The sequence below is a fragment of the Moschus berezovskii genome, chromosome 12, assembly GCF_049115385.1.
Source record: "Moschus berezovskii isolate FMDL1 chromosome 12, NW_MosBer_1.0, whole genome shotgun sequence".
In the NCBI taxonomy this organism is placed as follows: Eukaryota; Metazoa; Chordata; class Mammalia; order Artiodactyla; family Moschidae; genus Moschus; species Moschus berezovskii.
The window spans coordinates 88,292,437-88,310,568 of NC_142471.1; the positions used below are offsets into that span (position 1 = coordinate 88,292,437).

At 46.0% G+C, this 18,132-nt stretch overlaps 1 protein-coding gene across 1 annotated transcript in view; it reads left to right on the forward strand.

Annotated features, from left to right (window-relative positions):
* The first annotated feature begins 7,659 nt into the window (after positions 1-7,659).
* LOC129555129 (spermadhesin-1-like) overlaps positions 7,660-18,132 on the forward strand; it is a 45,334-nt gene continuing 34,861 nt past the window's right edge. Inside the window, exons 1-2 of the mRNA XM_088841977.1 lie at positions 7,660-7,705; positions 11,297-11,326. Coding sequence (XP_088698103.1) covers positions 7,660-7,705; positions 11,297-11,326 — 76 coding nt within the window. The remainder of the gene's footprint in view (positions 7,706-11,296; positions 11,327-18,132) is intronic.

Genomic DNA, 18,132 nt, shown 5'->3' on the forward strand with positions numbered 1-18,132 from the left:
AAGAGAGTATGATCAGCTCACACAGCTCAATCAAAACAAACAAAACAAATCACTCAAAAAATGCAGAAGTCCTAAACAGACATTCCTCCAAAGAAGACACACAGAGGGCCAATAGGCCCATGAAAAGAGTCAATGCCACTAATTATTAGAGAAATGCACATCAAAACCACAATGAATTATGACCTCACACTGGTCAGAATGGCCACGATTAAGATGTCTACAAATAGCAAATGCTGGAGAGAGTGTGGAGAAAAGGGAACACTCCTCCGCTGTCGGTGGGAATGTAAATTGGTGATACCACTGTGGGGAACAGTGCAAAGGTTCCTTAAAAACTAAAAGTAGAGTTAACATATAATCCAGAAATCGCACTCCTAGGCATATATCCAGAGAAAGCTCTAATTAAAAAAGATACATGTACTTCCCTGGTAGTACAGTGGTTAAGAATCTGCCTGCCAATGCAGGGGCCACGAGTTCAATCCCTAGTCCGGGAAGACCCCACATGCCCCCACGGAGGCTAAGCCTGTGCCCCACAACTGCTGAAGCCACCGCAACGAGCAGCCTGTTCACCCACGAAGAGTAGCCCTGATCTCCCCAACTAGAGAAAGCCCGCAGCAATGAAGACTCAGTGCAGTCAGAAATAAATACAGAAAAATAATTTTAAAAGATACATGCACTCTAATTAAAAAATATACATCACTGCAGCACTGTTTACAATAGATATGACAGGGAAGCAATTTAAAAAAGCCCATTGACAGGTGAAAGAATAAAGAAGACGTGATGTATGTATACATATAGAGGGAGATGTCCACATACAATGGAATACTACTCGGCCATAAAAGAATGAAATGTGTCGTTTGCAGCAATGTGGATGGACCTAGAGGTTGTTGTATTAAGTGAAGTGAGTCAGAGAGAGAGGCAAATGTCATATGATATCAGTTACATGTGGTATCTAATCAGATATCTTGGTTCTTACACGCAAGAGTCGAAAACATGTTCACGCGGAAGTCTGCACGCAGACATTATGTAGCTTCATTAATAATTGTCACAGCTCAGAAGTAACCAAGATGTCCCTTGGAAGGTGAATGGGTCAGTAAAGTGGAGTACGTCCAGAAATGGAACACTGTGTAACACTAAAGAGAAATGAGCTATCAAACCACAAAAAGACACGTGGAAGAGACTGAAAGGCATATTAATAAGTGAAAGACGCCAATCTGATAAAGCTAGACACTGTACCGTTTTCGCTATTTGACATTCTAGAAAAGGTAAAGCCATGAAAACAATAAAAAGGTCAATGGTTTGTAGGGCTTAAGGGAGAATGATGCAAATGTGGAGCACAGAGGATTTTGAAAGCTGTGATAATACTCCATGTGCTATTATAACGATGGATTCATGTCATTATATCTTGTCCAAACCCATGGATGTTCAACACCAAGAGTGAACCCTCATGTAAACTATGAACCTCAGGTGATTATAATGCTTCAACTCTGATTCATCAGTTATGACAAATATTCCACTCTGATGAGTTTTGGTGATAGCGGAGAAGGCAATGGCAAGCCACTCCAGTACTCTTGCCTAGAAAATCCCAGGGATGGAGGAGCCTGGTGGGCTGCAGTCCATGGGGTCGCTATGAGTCAGACATGACTGAGAGACTTCACTTTCACTTTTCACTTTCACACATTGGAGAAGGAAATGGCAACCCACTCCAGTGTTCTTGCCTGGAGAGTCCCAGGGACGGCGGAGCCTGTTCGGCTGCCGTCTATGGGGTCGCACAGAGTCGGACACGACTGAAGTGACTTAGCAGCAGCAGCAGCAGAGGGGGCTGTGCATGTGTGGAGCATGGGTTATGTGGGGAACGTCTATTCCTGTCTCACAATTATGTTCTGAATCTAAAACTACTTTAAAAAATAGTCTCATGATGGGACTTCTCTGGTGGTCCAGTGGTTATGACTCCACCCTTTCACTGCTGGGGCCCACCTTTGATCCCTGGTCGGGAAACAAAGATCCCACAAGTGGTATGGCATGGTCAAAAAAATGGTCTTATGAAAACAAGCATAATGAGACAGATTTTAAAATAAGTATTTTACCCATTCATCCATTCATTACTTCTTTGATTTAATAAATATCATTTGTCAAAAAAAGAACTAGCAATTCAAAGTTTTCTGCTTCAAAAAACCATGCTTCCTGAGAGTTTTTTCTAATAGTACAAACTGAGTTTTATTTAGCACCTAACATATGAGATAATTCCACATAAATTATAAGAAAGACTTGACAGAGAAAAGAAGGGTACTTGGTACATATTTTGTCACAGGTTGTAAGGGATTACAATTTCCTGAGAGTTTTTTAAAAAAGAAATATAACTTTCAACAAAGTGTGTATAGAGGGAACACAACTCAACATAATAAAAGCCACATATGACAAGTCCACAGCTCATATCATATTCAGCAGTAAAAAGTTGAAAGCATTTTCATCCAAGATCAGGAGCAAGTCAAGGATGCTCACTCTCGCCACTTTTATTCAAATTAGTATCGGAAATCCTAGTTACAGCAAGCAGAAAAAAAATAAATAAATAAAAGGAATTCAGACTGGAAAGGGAGAAGTGAAGTGCCACTGCTTACAGATGTCATCATAGTATAGACGTGTCAGTCACTCAGTTGTCTCTGACTCTGCAGCCCCGTGGACTGTCACTCACCAGGCTCTCTGTCCATAGAACTTTCCAGGCAAGAGTAGTGGATCAGGTTGCCATTTCCTACTCCAAAAGATCTTCTTGACCCAGGGATTGAACCCGCTTCTCCTGCATTGGCAGGAATTTTGTCAAATGTGTTGCACTGAACTTTGACTGTGTGGATCCCAACAAACTGTGGAAAATTCTTCAAGAGACAGGAATGCCACACCACTTTACCTGCCTCCTGAGAAATCTGTATGCACGTCAAGAAGCAACAGTTAGAACCAGACATAGAACAAAAGGCTGGTTCCAAATTGAGAAAGGAATACGTCAAGGCTGTATACTGTCACCTTGCTTATTTAACTTATGTACAGGGTATATAAGACTGGATGAAGCACAAGCTGGAATCAAGGCTGCTGGGAGAAGTATCAATAACCTCAGATATGCAGATGACACTACCCTTAAGGCAGAAAGTGAAGAAGAACTAAAGAGTCTCTTGATGAAAGTAAAAGAGGAGAGTGAAAAAGTTGGCTTAAAGCTCAACATTCAGAAAATTAAGATCATGGCATCCAGTCTCATCACTTCATGGCAAATAGATGGGGAAACAATGGGAACAATCAGAGACTTTATTTTCTTGGGCCCCAAAATCCCTGCAATGGTGACTGCAGCCATGAAATTAAAAGATGCTTACTCCTTGGAAGAAAAGCTTTGACAAACCTAGATAGCATATTAAAAAGCAGAGACATTGCTTTGCTGATAAAGGTCTGTCTAGTCAAAGCTATGGTTTTTCCAGTACTCATGTATGGGTGCGAGAGTTGGACCATAAAGAACTCTGAGCGCCAAAGAATTGATGCTTTTGAACATTGGTGTTGGAGAAGACTCTTCAGAGTCCCTTGGACATCAAGGAAATCAAACCAGTCCATCCTAAAGGAAATCAGTCCTGAGTATTTGCTGGAAGGATGGATGCTGAAGCTCCAATACTTTGGCCACCTGATGCGAAAAACAGACTCATTGGAAAAGACCGTGATACTGAAAGATTGAAGTCAGGAGGAGAAGGGGTTTAAAAATGGTTGGATGGCATCAGTGACTCAATGGACCTGAGTTTGAGTAAGTTCCAGAAGCTGGGAATGGACAGGGAAGCCTGGCATGCCATGGGGTCACAAAGAGTCAGAAAGAACTGAGCTGAAGTTAACTCCTACATTGGCAGGCTGATTCTTTACCACTAGCACTACCTGGGAAGCCCCATAGTACAAATAAAAAATCCTAAAGATGCTACCCAAGAACTACTAGAACTCATTGATGAACTTGGTAAGCTTGCGGGATACAAAATTAATATATACAAATCTATTGCACTTCTACACACTAATAACAAACTATCAGAAAAAAAAATTAAGACAACAATCCATTCATAACCGCATCAGAGGTTATTTAATAAAATGTGATGACTGATGCCCTGAAATTGTCCACAGAGCGAAAAAAAGTTTTGTGCTCAAAGGCCATACTTTCAGGCAGTTTTATAAGGAAATATTGCTATTTTCAATCATCTTTATCTTATTCAAAATATCTTAGAGAACTCAAAAAGGCTACCCAAATCATTTTAAATATAGAAAAATCTGATAAAACTATGATGTGATATGAGTAATAGGCAAGGATAGTACAGGAAATAAAATTTATGAACATAGGTGCAAGCATAAAATTAAAAAGAATAAGACAGAACTTCAGGAAACTAAATTCCATAATTTAAAAAATACTCTTAAAAATAAATATTTATCCTAAAGATGCAAAGATAACTTGAAATAAAAAAAAATCTGTGAAAGTAACTTCTCATATTAATAGAATAGACACTAAAATCCATATTAACACCTCAATGGATACAGAAACAAACTCAAAAAAATTGAATAACTGTTACCGTTGTAACAAAGCTATTAGAAATTAGTCATTGAAGGAAGCAAGTTTGCTTTCATAAATCACAACTAGAAAGAATATCCAGTAAAACATATAGTTTATGATTGAGATATAAAGAGCATTCCTAGAAATGGCAGCCCACTCCAGTGGAGAATCCTGTGGACAGAGGAGCCTGGTGGGCTGCCGCCTATGGGGTCGCACAGAGTCGGACATGACTGAAGTGACTTAGCAGCAGCAGCAGCAGTAGAGTTAAGAACACCACAAGATGGCTGTCATCACGTTTCATCAATATTGTGCAGGAAGATTTAGGAATTATGGCCTTTCCTCCAAAGAAAGGCAGAGCTAGAGCAGGTCTGCTTAGCTTGGGGCTCAAACAGAAGGTAGTTGTTGTTCTTCTAAGACTCTCTAGGGAATCTTAGAAAAACTTTGTGTCCCTCAAGTCCTGGGAACCTGAAGGGGTAAGGTTGTCTTTTCTGCACCTGCCAGTCAGGTTCCTTCTGACTGGGACCCCCATCTCAAATGCCTTCAACCACAAGGACGGGCAGAGCCTCCTGGAGCTGGAAGGCAGTGGGCTTTGGGGCGAGCTCGCCCAGTGGCTCTGGACTGGCGGCCCACCGTCCTCTTGCTCTGCCTCCCTTGTGACTTGGCTTCACCCTCAGTTGGGAGGACGTGGAGCAGACCTCTCCCACCTCCCCTGCAGCCAGGCCTTTCCTGTCTCTTCACCTGGGGACATGCTCGTTCCTGCACCGTCACCAGGACGGGGACTTGCTGTTGACCTCCTCTCAGAGCCGGGTCTGGGGTCAGCTTCTCCCGCGGTCCACGGCACACACAAGGGGAACAGAAGCTGAATGAAATTGTAGCTCTCTGTCAATGACGAGGGAATCCGGGCTGGGAAGACAACTTACAAAATGCCCAGCAGACGCTTCAGAGCCTCCCTGGGACTAGAAGTGTGGTCACTGAGAAGGAGACGATGCCTGTCCACGGGACAGTCTAGAAAGAGAGCAGTTGGGAAGATCTGATGAGGTGGGAGACACTTAGAGGGGGTCTGTGAACCGCGTGCAGACACCCAGTGCCTCTCATGGAGAGGAGAGGTGTGCAGGGGAGCAGTCCACAGGGAAGGGGCTTAGAAGCAAGGCGACCAGGCTTGTTTAGGAACCTCAGAAACCAGGCATGAGCTTTGGGACAATCATCTGAGGGATGGAAGTCCTCAAAAACTATTACGTCATAAATTTCCTCCAGAGGGCACAGTCACTTCAGGAACCTAAGACTGATTCCTGAGTGTCCCTGGGAAAGGGACTGTAGTTTCTTTTCTCCCCAGGCAGTCACAGCCCTGCTTGGATGCTGCTGGGGAGGACAGCGGGCCTGACACGTGGGGACTGAAGGTGGGATGCTTGGGCTGGGATGGAAGACAAGCAACTGCCTTCCTCCCATGGCTCCTGCATTCCCTCCATCCAGGCATTTACAGCCATGGGGTGCTCCTTGTTCTGTCCACAGACCAGAGCCAGGGAATATTCTGTGTGTAGGGACTGTAAGGGATAACAGAGAATGGTAAGGGAAGGGAGATTCTAGATGGAAGGAGAACTATGAGGAATGATTGCATTTTATACAAATTGCAACCAAGGAGCCTAACCAACTGGAGCAGAATCAGCATTGTTTTCTGAGAGGGAGACGCTGTCCGATAAACTTCCTCCTCCATTCATCTGCCAGAAGAGCTTGAGTGAGCAGATGGCTCAGACAGCTTCCCTGTGCTCTGCTGGAGGTGGAATGTCCTTCCCACTGGGAGCCCATTAGGGCTCCTGTAAAGAAAGGTTTGAGTTAGTAAAAGCAGTAAGTTTCTACAACTCATAAGGAAAAATGAGTGATGCAACCATAATAACAGCTTTGTTCAAAGATATGTATGAACAGACATTTCTCACAAGAACTGGGGTTGGACTAGAAACATTGGAGAAGTGGCCAAATGCACTGGAGTTGGAGAAATGCACATTTTAATAGAAGATATTATTTCAAACAATTGTAATCACCAAGATGTTTTGAAAGACTTGGTAAAACTCAGAGCTGTTTAATCAGGAAACTGGACATTGGATTCTCCTGGTTGGTGTGTATATAACTGGTAATGATCCTTGGAAGGCAAATGGGCCACCATTCCTTTTGATGGCTGAATGATTATCATTTTAGGGATGGACCATGTTTTGTATATTCATCAGATGATGGAAATTTGGATTTTTTTCACTCTGTCTCTTAGGAATAATGCTGCCATGAATATTCATGCACAATATTCTGTGTGGACACACATTTTCTTTTCCTTGGTAAATATCTAGTGGAAACCTGGGTCATATAGAAACTGGTGTGGAACATTCGCGAACCTGCTAGACTGTCTTCCATAGGGGCTTCTGCTGGGTTCTCACAACTGTGACACTCATCAGACTGAGCCACATGGTCTTGGTATCATAAATATAGAAAGAATTCTGACAGGTGTGCCCAGGTCTCCCTTGTGGACACACCACACACAGGCTGACACGTACTTCAGCATCCCCACCAATCGCGACCCGCACCTGGAGCAGACGGGGATCTGTTTACCCGCCTTTGCCCTGAATGACACAGGAGGGCTCTTTAGACCAGGCGGCCGGGACGTAAGACTGGTCCCGCTTCTGCCACTGGCACCCTGGGATGTGGGCAAGTCCCTTGGTCTCTCTGGGTATCAGTTCCTCTCCATCCAAGTCGTACTGAGGTTTATGAAGTAACTAGAGGTGGACACGCTGCAGCTGAACCCCAGGGAAGAGGGCCCTGCAAACAGGGCATCCTGGTGGTCTGTGGCTAATTTGCCAACCTTCATCGAGGACCACAAAAGCAGGAGAGGGAGAGAAGAAACAGGCCATCATTTCCCAGTCTGAGTGGGAAGGACACAGAGAATCTCTGACAAAGACAAGGGGGAAGCAGCAGGCAGCCCCCTTCCCCCAGAGAACCCGGGGCTCCCACAGCCCTGTGGGGCTGGGCTCCAGGGTAGGAGGAGGTCAGGTGTCAGCTGCTGTGTGTATATAGCCCCAGGCCTCTGGGGCCAGTTTCACTGCTGAGGCTGGTGCCAGGCTGCGAAGATGAAGCTGTCCAGCGCCATCCCTTGGGCCTTGCTGCTCAGCACAGGTAAAGTCTGGCCCCCAGCCCCCTGCCCCCGGGCCTCTCTGCTTCCTGTTCACCTAGAGAGTCTGTGCAGTTCGCTTGTTGCCCAAGAAGAGGGTCTGCAAGTTACTCTCCTCCAAGGATATGCCACCCTCAGCCTGGCCTGGAGGAGGAGGGTCCAGCAGAATGGCCATGACCCAGGGCTGAGTATATAATGACTTTTAAGCATTTTCTGGGTTGTCCGTCCTTGTTCTGGCATGTATTCCCTGGGCCCCCTCTGCCTTAACCAATGTCCCCTGGGATGCTTCCCTGGTGGCTCAGCTGGTAAAGAATCTGCCTGCAATATGGGAGACCTGGGTTCGATCCCTGGGTTGGGAAGATACCCTGGAGAAGGGAAAGGCTAGCCACTCCAGTATTCTAGCCTAGAGAACTCCATGGAGTGTTTAGTTCATGGGGTCACAAAGAGTCGGACACGACTGAGCGACTTTCACTCGCCTGGGATGCCCTGCGGACAGCCCGCCCTCACCCACACCTGGAAGAAGTGAACCAGCCATGGTCAGCTTTTCAGGGGTCTTGAAGGTGTGACGGTGTGAGTGCTGTAGGTGGGACCCTGGCTGGACCTGATTGGAGGGTGGCATCCAAGGGGAAGCGGGGGCCCCTGGAGAAGCCCCTGGACAGGTGGGAGTGCTCTGCTTCTGCCCCCAGGATGGAGACATGGCAGCAACACGAGCTCAGCAATGACCAACAGGAGCAGCAACTCCAGCAGGGTTGAGGACATCCTTCCAGGCAGCCACAGTCCTTCAGGGGGCTAGGTGTTAGGCCTGCACTGAACACGTTGGGCCCCTTGCTGGTTTGGGCTCCCCAGGTAGCGCTAGTGGTAGAGTCTGCCTGCCAATGCAGGAAACTCACGAATGAGGGTTCGATCCCTGGGTTGAGAAGATCCCTTGGAGAAGGCAATGGCAACCTGCTCCAGTATTCTTGCCTGGAAAATTCCCTGGACATAGGAGCCTGGCGGGCTACAGCCCACAGCGCCTCAAAGAGTCTGACACAACTGAGGGACTTGCTACTCATGCTGGTTCCCAGTGCTGGCGGGAAGGAATAGGAAGGCAGCCATTTCTTCAGGGAAACCTCTGTCTCCTCCTTCCTGGTTCTCTCTGTCTCATTTTGTCCCTCCTCTGCCCTTTTCAGTTCCATTTCCTCTTTTCCCCTCCCTCACTCAGCTTCCCTCCCCTCTCCCTATTTTTCCTCCGCTGCTCACAGTTCCGGTCAGGGACTGTCCCCATGACTAGGCTCTTTCTTCCCTCCCCCCTTCTCTCCCTACAATCAATGGTGGGTCACGACTAGGAGCTGAGTGGGGGCGAGTGGAAGGAGAGGGTCGTGCAGTCAATGGGTGCACCCAGATCCTTCTCAGGATCCATCCCAGGCTCCTGTAATGAAGACCTTCCTGTCTCCCTGGCCTGGGGTGGGGGTGGGAAGGGGCAGCCCTTCTCCTGGGACACTTCGTGGGCACCTTGTAGGTAGAAACGGGTCCATCAGAGCCCCTCCTGCTTCTGTTGTTTCTCAAGTGCCTTCAGTTCAAATCATCAGTAGATCAAGATGGCATGTTTTGGGGTGATGTGTCTTGAACTCCTTTAAGAGGCTGTTTGCTCCCCAGATTCAAAGTCAGGACCTCAGACTCGATCAGAGCAGGTCACTGTACGTGTGGGTCCAGGCCAGATACGTCACCTGAAGGGACAGGAATGATTTCTGCTTCTGTCCTTGAGGCCTGCTTTCAGGCAAACCTTCATTTGTATCTTCCTAAGCAGACAGTGGAGAAGGCAATGGCAAGCCACTCCAGTACTCTTGCCTAGAAAATCCCATGGATGGAGAAGCCTGGTGGGCTGCAGTCCATGGGGTTGCTAAGGGTCGGACACGACTGAGCAACTTCACTTTCACTTTTCATTTTCACACATTGGAGAAGGAAATGGCAACCCACTCCAGTGTTCTTGCCTGGAGAATCCCAGGGACGGGGGAGCCTGGTGGGCTTCCATCTGTGGGGTCACACAGAGTCGGACATGACTGAAGTGATGCAGCAGCAGCAGCAGCAGCAAGCAGACAGTGATGGATGCCCCAGGGTGGGGAGGGTTTTTTTTTTTAATATTTTAATTTTTATTTTTTTAATCATGAAAGTGTGATAACACATTTACAGGAGACTTGGGAAATACAGAACAAAGTTACATATAGTTCCGCTATTTATTACAGCTATTTTTTTAAACAGATAAATTAAGATATTTCATTGGAGTTTCAATATCAAACTCTCAAAATTAATAGAATTATTATACAGAGAAGTAAAAGGATATTATAGGCCTGAGAAGCCCTGTGAACCAGTTCAGCATAATTAAGGTTTATACAGTTTTCATACAACAGTAAGATACCAATTCTATTCAGGTTCCTATAGACTACAAACTAGGAGACACTGGAACACATCCAGGGACATAAAACAAGGTACAAAAATTTCATGGTCTAAAGGTATTGAAATCATAGAGTCTGTTCTCTTATCACTGTGGAATTATGTTAGAAATCAATATCAAAAGAAATTTGAAAATAACAGTGCCCCCAATTCAACGACACTTCAGGACTCAGGAAAGGTAGGTGGAGATGGACCCTCGTGTCCTGGTTGACTTTTATGGTCAAATAGCTTCCAGAGGACTTGTTGATTTCTATTTAATAAGGACAGCAGTTTCTATGGGAACGGAAATGAATGAGTGGCAGGTAACCCTAGTGGGGAGTATCCCTGGGCCGGGCACTGAGCTACGCATGTGTGGACTGTCCTCTGGAACCAAGGAGGCTCTTACTGTTGAATTTCCATTTTAGAGATGAATGGATTGAGGCTTAAGGAGAGAAAATAACTTGTCCAAAGCCATGCATCTCTCATCCCCACAGGGCTGTGACCCAGGGCCAAGAATCTCATATTCTTAAGCTTTGCTACGCCTGATAGTTGTATCATGAAGATAAGCCACAGTGCAGGTCCACCCTGGGAGGCCATGTGATGGAAATCAGGGCCCTTGATCCATGCATCTAACTCAGGTCCCTGATACAGTGAAACTTCTACAAATTAAGACGGTTCACTTCTCCTTAACTGAAAATTTTACTCAATGTGTTCACTCCAACATCAAATTCACCACCAAAGGATTAACAAGAAACGTTCATGTCCTAGTTGGGTAAACTACTCTCTTAGTTTGGCTGGGACTGAGACATTTTCTGGGAGAAGGCAGTTCAGTGCTGAGACCCGGATAGTCCTAGGCTAAAGGGACAAGGTGGTCACGGTCACCTTCCTGGGGGCTGACACTTCAACTCTGGCTGCAGAGGGGAAACATTGGCCCTAAACTGAGTAGATCTGGGGAAAAGAAAGACATCAAACTGAATGGGCTAGCCTTCGAAGGCCCTCCTTCTGCCCTTCCCCTGTGTGACCAGGACAGTCCTCAGGGTGGAGGACAGCAAAGCATTTCTCTCATCTCAGTGCCATCCTTTGGCACACAGCTCATCCTCACAGGCTTGTGCGTTTTCCATTCTCTTACCCTGACCCCTCTGTAACGTCTCATTTTCATGATGTTTTTCTGTTTTGCTACCTTTCAGCCACACTGATTTCAACAGAATCGGATGAAGGTAAGTGTAGACGATAAGATTTCACCACTTCCCTTCATCACGTAGAGATGAACCTTAAAGTTGAGGTGCAAGTGGCTTCTCTACAAGGGAAATGTACGTACCTGTTACCAAAAGAACATAGCTTTCTGTACTCCACAGCCTGGCTCCGTCATCACAATCCCTAACTCCAGCCTCTCCAGACCTCCAAGGACTCCCCCCGCCGCCTCATTTCTTCTCTCCACCCCACCGTATCTTCCAAACTTGGGAGAAGCCTCACTGGGGGGAGGAGGATGGGGCCATACCTCCATGCAGCAGGTGGCCGAGGAGGATGGAGCGGCCTCCTAATGGCAGGGGGACATCTCCGTCTTCAGGGTCAGAGATGAGAGCTTCTCAGGGAGACGGAGTGAGGACATCGTGATGGTCCGGGTCAGAGCGTGCAGCTGACCAGAGATGGATCGTGTGCTCTAGAGGTTTCCAGGCCCAGGCACTGGCTGAGCACCTTCCAACCAGGAGCTCATTAGATCAAAATGCCCGAAGGAAAGTGCTTTTTTTATCCTCACCTACAGATGTGGAGCCTAGGTGTCACTGAGTGGGTCCCAGCGCTCCCTGCAGGTCTGCACAGTGAGTGGGTTTTCATGGTGCTGAGGGGTCTGGCCACAGGACTGGAAAAGGTCAGTCTTCATTCCAATCCCAAAGAAAGGCAATGCCAAAGAATGCTCAAACTACCGCACAATTGCACTCATCTCACATGCTAGTAAAGTCATGCTCAAAATTCTCCAAGCCAGGCTTCAGCAATATGTGAACTGTGAACTCCCAGATGTTCAAGCAGGTTTTAGAAAAGGCAGAGGCACCAGAGATCAAATTGCCAACATCCGCTGGATCATGGAGAAAGCAAGAGAGTTCCAGAAGAGCATCTATTTCTGCTTCATTGACTATGCCAAAGCCTTTGACTGTGTGGATCACAATAAACTGTGGAACATTCTGAAAGAGATGGGAATACCAGACCACCTGACCTGCCTCTTGAGAAACCTGTATGCAGGTCAGGAAGCAACAGTCAGAACTCTACATGGAATAACCGACTGGTTCCAAATAGGAAAAGGACTGTGTCAGGGCTGTATATTGTCACCCTGCTTATTTGACTTATATGCAGAGTACATCATGAGGAACGCTGGGCTGGAAGAAGCACAAGCTGGAATCAAGATTGCCGGGAGAAATATCAATAACCTCAGATACGCAGATGACACCACCCTTATGGCAGAAAGTGAAAAGGAACTAAAAAGCCTCTTGATGAAAGTGAAAGAGGAGAATGAAAAGGTTGGCTTGAAGCTCAACGTTCAGAAAACAAAGATCATGGCATGTGGTCCCATCACTTCATGGGAAATAGATGGAAAAACAGTGGAAAGAGTGTCAGACTTTATTTTTTTGGGCTCCAAAATCACTGCAGATGCTGATTGCAGCCATGAAATTAAAAGGCGCTTACTCCTTGGAAGGAAAGTTGTGACCAACCTTGATAATATATTAAAAAGCAGAGACATTACTTTGCCAATAAAGGTCTGTCTAGTCAAGGCTATGGTTTTTCCCGTGGTCATGTATGGATGTGAGAGTTGGACTGTGAAGAAAGCTGATCGCTGAAGAATTGATGCTTTTGAACTGTGGTGTTGGAGAAGACTCTTGGGAGTCCCTTGTACCGCAAGGAGATCCAACCTGTCCATTCTGAGGGAGATCGATCCTGGGTGTTCATTGGAAGAACTGATGCTAAAGCTGAAACTCCAATACTTTGGCCACCTCATGCGACGAGTTGACTCACTGGAAAAGACTCTGATGCTGGGAGGGATTGAGGGCAGGAGGAGAAGGGGACGACAGAGAATGAGATGGCTGGATGGCATCACCGCCTCTGTGGACATGAGTTTGAGTGAACTCCGGGAGTTGGTGATGGACAGGGAGGCCTGGCGTGCTGTGATTCATGGGGTCGCGGAGAGTCGGACACGACTGAGCGACTGAACTGAACTGAACTGAGGGTTCTGGCTCCTCGGGCCACTCCTTTGCTACTTCTCAGGCTTCACTGGGAAGAGACACGCAGGACGCAGAAGGAGGGGTCTGTGTGTACCTTCTGACCTCCAGTCTGGCCATGAATTGATGATAAAGATTTATTTGCTGAAGAGGGATTAAATATATCTGTTTACAGGGGTGAAAACAAATTTCAGTGATGGATATGGTTCCCTTTAAAACGCTTAAAAGAGTGAAACATTAAAATCACTTTTTTGGAGGTCATTAGACTTGGATCATTGATGTTGATTTGTGATTTCTGGAATCCAGAAATCGCAAGGTTTAATGATGGTGTGGGGCCCAAGATGGTACAACCACCCCCACTTCCCAACCCAGGGGTTGTCACAGCCTCTGGGCACCAAGAAACCTGCCTTTTGTTGTAGATACTAGAAAATGTGGGGACTTCCGCAGAAACATCTCTGGGAGGATCTCCAGCTATTTAGCATGGGAGCCAAAGTGTACCTGGACCATCCTCTTGAAGAGCGGTTATACAATTGTACTGATAATTCCATTTCTCAGGTCAGTGCTCAGTTGAGTGCTCTTTGCTGATGTTGTGGTTTTATGGGAAGGTGTCCCTCTTTGCCCCTTCCTGTTTCCCCTGCACCACCCAGCACACACATCCGGACACATCCTGACCCCAGCTCACTCCTGCTGAAGACCCTGCGTGGCCCCCTGCCCTCTGCATAAAGCTGACCCTCCTTGCATGACTTTCAGATCCCTCCAGGGGACCCCTGATCTCCCCTCCCTTCTAACCTCTTCTCCCCTCTGCCCCTCTCCGAGCTGAGCCAGCACACTCTGAGCTGTGGACCCACCAGACTGTTGGGCAGCTCTGAGCCTTTGCTCACACTGTCCCCTCTGCCTGGAAGGCACCTTCCACCTCTCCCAGACTCACCACCTGCTGCTTAGGGTCCTCATTTCCTAGTTCATGATTTCACTGGAGGAAGAACTTTTCCATCACACCTGAACCCCCTGCTCTGACTGTGTCCACAGCTGGGCAGATCTTTCACGGATTTGTGCCCCATCCATTAATCCATGCAAAACTCTGGGGGAATTGACAGCATAACATCACTCCTGCTGATGTCTGAGTTTGTCTCTCCTGGATGCGTGTCTATTGCTTGTTTGCTTGTTTTACCTAGGAGTCAACAAATGAATGAAAGATCTAATAAATGTTTGAAAGTATGAAGACTCTTTAAAATCATAGGGGTTTTTATTTTTTGAGGCCTGTCTTCAGACAGTGTTACCTATTTACTATTTCCCTCTTGTGCCCAAGATAAACCTCTAAGACAGAGTAGAGGCATTGGAGCATCTTTCTGCTAAACTTTCTGACGATGTGGTTGGTGATAAAGAATATTTGATGGTGATGCATTAAATTTCTTCTAACGCCCACTGGCCAACTATAACTACATTCGGGTGTCTTAAAAAGATCTGCAGAGTAAAGCGTATTTTGTTCGTGGGATCATCAGATTCAGGGGTTTTTGTTGGTTGGCTGGTTGGTTTTTAATTTTTACAGTGTTGCACTGGTTTCTGCCATATTTTGAATTATGAATTCATATTTTAATTATGAATTATGAATCAGCCTAATTTTACACGTATCTCCTCCTTCGTGAGCCTCCTTTCTCACCTCCATCCTACCCCTCTAGGTCATCACTGGGCACCAGACTGGGCTCCCCGTGTTACAGAGCAACTTCTCTCCAGCAGCTCATTTTCCGCATGATCGTGTATATATGTTGATGCCACTTTCTCCGTTCGTCCCACGCTCTCCCTCGCCTACTGTGTCCACAGGTCCATTCTCTATATCTGCATCTCCATTAGGCTCATCTATACCATTTTTCTAGATCCCGTAAGTAAAGTCATAGTTGCTGCGTCATGTCCATGGAATTTTTCAGGGAAGAATACTAGAGTGGGTTGCCATTCCCTTCTCCAGAGGATCTTCCAGACCCAGGGATCAAACCCAGGTCTCCCGCATTAGCAGGCAGATTCTGTACCATGTGAACCCAAGCCCCAAATCCCATCAGCTTCCGTTCAGTCATTCAGTCATATCCAACTCTGCGACCCCATGGACTGCAGCACGCCAGACTTCCCTGTTCATCACCAACTCCCAGAGCTTGCTCAAACTCATATTCATTGAGTTGGTGATGCCATGCAACCATCTCATCCTCTGTTGTTTCCTTCTCCTGCTTTCAATCTTTCCCAGCATCAGAGTCCTTTTCAACTAGTCAGTTCTTCACGTCCGGTGGCCAAAGTATTGGAGCTTCAGCCTCAGCATCGGTCCTTCCAGTGAACCTTCAGGACTGATTTTCTTTAGGATTGGTGGGTTTGATACGACCATGCCACCCTGAACGTGGCCAATCTCAGCTGACCTTGGAAGCTAAATCCCATATATATGTGTTAATATACAATATTGATTTTTCTCTTTCTGACTTTCTTCACACTCTTTAACAGGCTCTAGGTTCATCCACCTCCCTAGAACTGACTCAAATTTGTGCTCTTTATGGCTTAGTAATATTCCCAGATTCAGGTTTTGATGTTGCATTTTACCAGAGGCCAAGATGTTAGGATGACAAAGAAGCATAAAGTCTGCCTGAGTGACACAAACCCCACCACGAGGGCGCGCCCGCATCCTCCTGTGTGTTATTTTGTTCTCTTTGGAGAGTTGGGGGCTGTGGAGTCTCTTCCCAGACTTGGGCAGGGTCATCAACTCCCCTGAGAGCACCACTACGTCTATCTGGACCATCCTGATGAGACCAGCTCAGAAAGTCACGCTGGGGTCTCATTCCTCAAGGGAGTTCCCTGGAGGTGAGGTTTCTCTGCTGATGTAGATTTTAGGAAAGATCCCACCCTGGTCTCTTCCAGTTCACCATCCAGCACACGCATCTAAACACATCTGATTGCATTTGCACTTCCTGTTGAAAACCCTTCTATGGATCTCTGTCTTCAGGATAAGTTTACCCACCTTAGCCTAGTTCTCAAAAATCTTTCCTTTTCTGACCTTCCCTCCCTTCTAACCTCTTCTCCCCTCTGCTCCTCTCAATGCTGGACCATCACACACTGAGTTTTGGAGACTGAAGAATTTGGGGCAACTCCGTGCCTTTGTCACACGATCTCATCTGCCAGGATTGCATCTGTCCCACCCTCTCAACCCACACACCCTCTGCCAGACCCCCCCATATAGGGTACCATGGTTCAGATTGAGGGCGAACGTTGCCTTATCATCTTCCTGTCACCTCCTAGGTGCAGGGATCTCGCTCCTTTTCCCCCCTCACCTACCTTGTGTAAATCTCTGGGTCATTTAACTTATCATCTGTTTATTAGTTGTGTGGTTGTACCATTGTGGGACTCCAATGTCCAAGGTGCGATTCTTAAATGAGTGAATGAGTATAGGTTCACACATGCATTTTCAATGATCCTGTAAAGTACTGCATTTCTTTCCAGCCAGTCTTCACACAGGTTAACATGGGAATCGTATTTCCTTCTGTTCTAGGCTGAGCTGAACATAATCGATGTAAAACTTTGTTCTAAATTTTCCAAATCTCCTGTAAATATGTTATCATACTTTCATAATTTAGGAAACAAAAAAATGGAATTAATAATAAGAAGATTACTTTTCAGAAAGTTAATAGTTACAGAGAGTTTAACAATGAAAATCACAGTTTCAATGACCTTTAACTTTTCCAAAATATCTTGAGGAAGTGAAAAGGGTAACTAGCTCATTTTATAAATTTAGAATAATCTGATGTAAGTACAATCTGATACGAGGAATGGAAAAGAACAGTACAGGAAAGAAAACTTCATGCAATAATCTAATTCAAGAACATAGATGTCAATATAAGAGCAAAAAATGAAATAGAATACAGTTTTGGAAACTGAACTTAGTAGTGTGATAATGTTTGTAAAGCATAAGGATTTATTCCTGGAGTACACTGATATACCAAAAAACTGTTTAGAGGAACTTGTTAACAGAATAAACATAAAATCTATAATGACAATCAGTAGATTCAAAACAGATGAAACAAGCTTCTGTAACTATTAATGATGTCAAGCAAAACTCTTGGAAACCACTCACTGACGGGTACAAGCTTAACATCATGAAGTGCAGCTGTGAGAAACATCCAGCAAGATGGCTTCTTTACTGATGAGTCTTTGGAAGGAATTCCACTACATTACGAGCAATGAAGAATGGCTGGCATCACCCTTGGTAAATTTTCTGTTGCAGGATTTGAAATTTTTGCTTTAACTACACACACACACATACACACCCCCGCCCCCACACACACAAGCTGGAGCAGGTTTGCCAGCTTGGGGATTCAAAAAGGGGATAGAATGTTTTTCTTTCTTTAAGACTCTCTAAGTCAAGGCTATGGTTTTTCCCATGGTCATGTATGGATGTGAGAGTTGGACTGTAAAGAAAGCTGATCGCCGAAGAATTGATGCTTTTGAACTGTGGTGTTGGAGAAGACTCTTGAGAGTCCCTTGGACTGCAAGGAGATCCAACCAGTCCATTCTAAAGGAGATCAATCTTGGGTGTTCATTGGAAGGACTGACGCTAAAGCTGAAACTCCAATACTTTGGCCACCTCATGCGATGAGTTGACTCACTGGAAAAGACTCTGATGCTGGGAAAGGTTGGGGTCGAGAGGAGAAGGGGACGACGGAGAATGAGATGGATGGATGGCATCACCGACTCTGTGGACACGAGTTTGTGTGAACTCCGGGAGTTGGTGGTGGACAGGGAGGCCTGGCGTGCTGTGATTCATGGGGTTGCGGAGAGTCGGACACGATTGA